The 6437-nt window shown below is 42.8% G+C and overlaps 1 protein-coding gene across 1 annotated transcript; it reads right to left on the reverse strand.

Annotated features, from left to right (window-relative positions):
• Positions 1-263: 263 nt before the first annotated feature.
• LOC104429863 (F-box/kelch-repeat protein At3g23880-like) lies at positions 264-848 on the reverse strand. Its single transcript, XM_039313989.1, has one exon. The coding sequence runs from the start codon at positions 846-848 to the stop codon at positions 264-266; it is 585 nt and encodes a 194-aa protein (XP_039169923.1).
• Positions 849-6437: the final 5589 nt, after the last annotated feature.

Below are 6437 nucleotides of genomic sequence, written 5' to 3' on the forward strand. Positions count from 1 at the left end.
ACCCCATATCTTGGCAGTTCCCTAATACCACGAAAAAGTTGCTGCTGCTACAAAGGTCCTTGGTATGCCGTTTATATGATGTAACTGCTCGACGTCTTTGGTACATAAATTGTAACAACCAAGAGTCGTAGTTTCACTGCCCACTTCCACCAAAACTTGACCACCATCCTAGGAGTAAGCCAATGGCCGGACAGGTCGGAAACTCCACCAGTGGTTACGTAGCGAGAACAACAGATCCCATGGTCAGTTCAATCCATATTCTCTCATAATCCACACTTCGACAACCCCTGGCTCACGATAAACGGTAAGGAAAGATGCTCTTCCAGGACGGCCAAATCCATGCAAAGCCTATTGTCTATAACATTAGGCTGGTCCACCTCCACAAAACTCTCCACAAAACTCTCAGTACGAATATCAAAAGCCACCAACACTTTTGCCGAATTTCGCACCCACTCACGTCTCATTATCCAGTGCAGACGGCCGCGCAGGTAAACCCCCATTCTGCCCGGCTCAACCAGAAAGTATGGCATCCCTTGGAGCCGCCTCCACACGTTAGCTTCTGACTTATAGATGCTAACTTCAGATACAATTGGCCTTCGCAAGGTCTGAACCACCCTCAACAACACGAACTCAACATTGCATTCGTCATACCCAAATCCATAAACAGAGAGACCCAATCCATGGGGTATCTCAGCATCTGGCGGCAAGATGCTATGGCGATCAGAGATCGGATCCCAGATAGCAACCTCACGGTTGGCCACATTAGCAATGCAAAGGGTAGAACGGCAAGACCCTAGCAACCTGACATATCTCCACTGCCGAGGGTACTGCCTCTCCACCTCGTCCATCAGGGAACCTGATCTATACGGCAGAGGCTCAGGCGATGCTCGCGAAAGAGGCCGAGGGTCCACGCCATGAAGAGATGGCTGTCTATAAAAGGACGACACGCACCTGCACCTGCACCTGCTCCGGCGATCAAGTCCAATATATCGGCCTGATGAAGCGCTGCGGAGGCTGGCGGTTCCTCCTGTTGGTGCGGGAACGGACCCTCACCACGTGCGAGTGAATCGGGCGATCGATGGGCTCTCCCCTTGTGAAAAGCCTCGCCTCCTCCGAGCTCGATTTTGGCACGTCGATTCACGTGATCTGTAAGGAAAAGATTCGATTTGAGAGAATCATCGGGGGAAGAGGATTACTAGTGCGAGTTGATTTTTTTAGGAAACTTTGATACACAATTTGATTTTTTTTTTTGGATTTTTTCAAAACAAGCAATTTCCAAATATAAGCATTATATTCAATATTCATCAAATAAATGATTAAAACAATTGAAAAAATAATCCATTGTCTCATGAATTAAATTAACAATTATTCTAACCCTAAACATCACAACAGTCGAGAAAAATCAAAATAATTAAAAATTGATCCAAAGTCTCACGGATCAAATTAATAATTTTGATTATTTTAAAGTCAAAATATCATCAAAATCAACATAATTAAAAAAATAATCGGAAATCTTCTTGATCAAATTGGCAATTAAAGTTTTTTTTTTTGCCAATAATATCCTATTGGATAATGCCTAAAGTCTCGATGAAATCACTATTGACATTAGATATTTCAATTTAGGCAATAGTCTCAAGATGAAATTTAGCTCAAGAAAATTACCCTGTTTGGATTTTTTATTTCCAAAACGGGACCAGCGCAAAGAATTCACGATCAGCTGCTGATGATGAGACGGTTTGCGGTGTGAGCGAGTCCACGGAGCTGGAGCTTGCAACTAATGGTCACCAAGGAACAATACGTGTCTTTTTTTAAAAAACAATGCCCTCACTCTCGTGAACCGGTTCACTTTCAAGCATTAGCCAATCACGGTGGTCGGAGTACAACCGCCGACCAACATCAAAATGCTAGTTCGAATTAACGAAAACAGCATCAAAGTCATTTTATATTGAAATGCTATCAAGAATCCTGAAAACAAGGAAATATCTTTGAACGAAAAAACTTGATAATCTTTTAATCTCATGTCCATGTACGTACGCTTTCCTGTTTGTTTGCCACACCTGCATGCATGCTTGAACTCGAGCAAAATTGAACAATTGACAAAGTAACTAAAATAACTTCTACCATCATACAAACTTTACGTGGCAAATCTTGAGAAACTACATATGGAGGAATCCGTGGATTGAAGCACTTCAGATGTTCCTGAACGCCATTACCTTGACACGCACATGAACCGAAGTAGCGACTTCACTGGCAATCCTCACAATTCGAGACGAACCGAAGAAGATGGAGAGGAGAACAAGAAAAGTGGACGGCCTCAGCTCCGATAAAAAGGGCCAAGCGCAAGCATGACAGAAAGGGAAAGAAAAAAGGAGAAGGGGAAAAGGGGAGGGGTGCATGCCACAGGACCAGAGCATCAATGACGTTTCGATCTAGGAATCTGGACCGAGAAAATACAAAAGTGACACACCTCGGACAGGAATTTGGACCGAGAAAATGCAAAGGTAGGGCAGGTCAGATCGGACAAAAGTGCCCCACATGTACCATGCACGGAGCAGATTTCCAGGGGAAAAAGTGCATGATGACGGGACTCTGGACGACTAAAAAAGACCGTCAACGCAATTCGGCCTGCAGTGAAAGTCATGATAATGAGTCAACTACAAGTCTTCTGGTGCAGCTCCCCTGTTCAATCGCAACGGAGAAGAAGACGCGAAAGGCTAAAGAGCCCTATCTTGTCCTCAAGAGAAGGAACTGTAATTTCATCGTGCTCCTGCATATACGTTCAGTAAGATAGAGCAAATAAGCGGATGCAACAAGCCGGAAACTTCTGGTATCAAAGTACATTCAAACCACAACATGCATTTGGAGTACACTCCAGAGTACATCAAATTCGACTTCGCTTTGGGTGATTACAACGAAGATCTTTGATTATCCTTCCAAACACTTAAATGAAATCCAAAACTCCACAAACAACAATACAAGCCTATATAATTAACGTATTAGAAGCTGACAAATCCAAACCCGCATATCACATAAATGAGGTGCTCAAACCCCCATTCTAATAGGATCGCTAAAGGGGCGAAAAAAAAAAAAGATTCACTCTCGATCTTCAATCTGTCCATATGAAACCCTACTATCCCGTGATACACTGATTGCTTAAGTGATAATGGCTTGGAAGCATTGGAAGCATCACCTGGAAAACAAGCTCCGTGATTGCTAGTACCTGTCCTAGATTAGTGGACATCTTGCTTCTGACATGCCTGTCCATCTTCATTCTATATGATGTGATGTTGCTAGTTCAATCTGCTATTTAGACTAGTCAGAGAAGCTGCGGTGAATCAATCAGTCTTAGCTAAGGAAAGCTTTTTTTTATTCTAATTGGACATCCATTGGAAAGTGGATGAAAGAGACCTGGAATAAGCAACCATACAGCTAGCATTGACCTAGACTGTCCGGGCGGATCCAGTATCGACATTATGAGGCAGTTTCTCTGTGCAGAGGGGCTTCTTGTTTGATACGAGATAGATTGAGATAGAGATGTGTGTTGGGTCAAAAGAGTAACCGGAATACCAAATCAAACACAACTGACATGGGAGAGAGTGCTGCTTTGGCTGTCTCCCAATCATGCCGGTACTTTGACTGCTAGGATAGGAGCTAAATAAGGAAAGCTCTTTGCATAGTCACTCATGCACCTGCCTTGATGGAAGTCCCTAACTGCATACTAGCATATGCTAAATAGAATCTATTGCCTATCTCACAACTAGAAGAGAGTAGAGTTTCTTCATTTTCTCTTATATAAGATCTCAATTGGTTATATAAGATAATAGACGCTAGAGCTAGTTTTCTAGAATAGAGAACATAGAAGGAAACTTCTCTCAAGGGAGTCGAACTAAGGCATTCTCTCATTCATGTTGAAAAGCGCTTTCAACCTTGACATCGGAAGACCTGGAAAGGTGAACTCCACTCCCAATTCAATGGGACAAAGACACGTTTTGGATACCATTAATGACCATTGGAGCTATTGAAGGTGATTAGGGTGAGAGACCCTCGGCAGAGGATTTATAGTCTATTTCACTAGACCATCGAACCATAGTACGGTGCGATGCTTGCGAGTCAATTGCACTACCGGTTCTTCCCTGCCAAGAGGATCTGACCAACTTGAACTAGAACTGGGACTATTGCTAAATCCATCCCAATCCAAGACTATACTCACAGGCACAGCTTTCCTTTTGAGACGAGAAAAAGAAAGGGGATGTACACAATCCAATAAGTTAGGGCACAGGGCTAGCTTGCAACTGGATGATGAGGATCACTGTCTGCACTTAAGAAACCATGGATAGACTACCATCGAACTGGACTTCCACTGGCTAGTCTGGCGAATGAGAGAAAGCTACCGGTCTCAGTAGTCATAGCTTCTGCAGTATCGGACTCTGATCTCGTCTTTCCCCATCTCCTCCGGCAAAAAGGGCTCCAACAAGGGTTTCCAAATAGCGCACATGGGATCCGCTGTAATAGTTAAGCATTTTTGTCTCAATCTAAGGAAGGGAGGTTCTACTGTGCTAAAGTGATAATTGAGATAGGGAGAAGAATGTTGGAACAGAAGAGCTACAAACAAGAAGAACTACCGATGTTTAGTGTACCGATCAGGAACTAAGACAGATGAGCTTCCCTCACCGAACTCACTAAGCGAGGGCCTTGTTCAAGTCTTCCAATACAGAGTGTGGAAGGTTCAAAGTAGAATCTATATCTGCCCGATCTGATCCATAAGGCTTCTTCCGTACAGAGAAGTGTTTTGAAGTGGAGAGATGTATAGAATGAGCGGTTCACGCACACTAGATGGCTTAACTAAGAGACCCTCTTCACATCACACACATATATAAGGGCTAGTGCTTGCTGAGCTGTCTAAGATGACTAAGATAAGCAACTATGACTGGGTACTAATCAAATCCATTTGACTATTTCCCTTAAGCTTCACATCAAGCTATGAAAGAAAGCTTGGGCAAAAGGAAAAAGCTCTCAGAAAGAAAGAGGTTAACTTATCGCCCTATCCATTTGCTTATACTACATTATGATGAAAAACTCTTTGTTCATTTTTTACAAATAAGGAACACTCGGAATTTGCACTCGGGATCCTTGATCGGGCCCAGATCGAGGAAGACAAAGAATCCGGGTCAGTCAGAAAAGAGAAGACCACTCAATTCACCGATTGGTGACGGAGCCTTCACCATTTGATCGGATTGGTCTTAGACTATTGAATTGGAGTTGAGCCCAATTCTTCGCCTTTGAAGGTAGGTTCACGCCCATGAATGGTCTAAGAGGTTCAATAAAAAAAAATTAAAAAAAAAAAAAAAGCATACGAAGGAGTGAGGACTATAACTCAAACTAAGGGGAGGGGCTCTCGTCTTATACGATCTTGGAGAGAGGTCTTTGTCTCAGCACTCAAAGTACAAGAAAGAGGCCTGCTCCACAAGCGAAAAAGCACGGAAATGAAAAGAGAAAGTCTCCTTCATGACTCTAGATATTTCAACTTTCTTTAAGCATAGTGAAATCAATCCCACCTGTCCCTTAGTTCAGCCAAGAGAATGGATAAAAGAATAAATTTGAAATCCCATATCGACATGGGAATCAACAGTCAAGGAATCCAATCAGTCCCACTTGGATAGGATAAGAACCTGCCCTCCACTATCAAATCTTACTGTGAGAGTTTCCGGTTTGATCCAATCAATGGTAGAGAATCTAACTCAACTCTCTTCCTTTCTGTCTTTAAACCCACCGCCCTATGCTGCGAAATGAGTTTGTTTCATAATAAGTTGCAAAAGAACTAAAATGAACACCATCTGGAGCTATGTATGAAAGAAAGTAGATTAATGCAGGTACGCTTAGCACTTGGTAGGTCAGGAGCAGAGGTTGTAGTATAGTTGTTCCAAATCCAACTTCTGAAGCACAGGGGATATCCAGTTCACTTTTCATAGGTTTTCCTAATCAAAAATCTTTTTATAGCAAACTAACAACTATAGTTTCTAATGAAAGGAAATGGGCTAGCCAAACCCGACAATAAGAGGCGAGAATGATTACGCGATTGCTGTTCAAAGAAGACAGGATTTAAACCTTCCCTCAAGTAGACAGGCAAGTCTGACGTCACCGTCTCCTTCTCTGGAGAATCGCTGAATATCTATGAGTTTTTCACACCAAGCCATACATCCTGCAGATTCCACATAAGAAAAGGCCAAGCACGAGCAGTTTCCTAGGCACCAACTTCGACATCCTTCTGCGTCAGCTATGTTTGACAAATAATCAGCAGAATCAGGCAATTTCATATGTTTTATTTGCCAGAACACGTCTTTTTCCACGGTCGTCATGGCTACTGCATGTGCGGATTTCTGACAATTTAATTCCATTTTCCTAACGCACCCTCCGGTCGAGTTTCCTCTGTTCCACTC

This window comes from Eucalyptus grandis, chromosome 5 (genome assembly GCF_016545825.1).
Source record: "Eucalyptus grandis isolate ANBG69807.140 chromosome 5, ASM1654582v1, whole genome shotgun sequence".
Classification (NCBI taxonomy): Eukaryota; Viridiplantae; Streptophyta; class Magnoliopsida; order Myrtales; family Myrtaceae; genus Eucalyptus; species Eucalyptus grandis.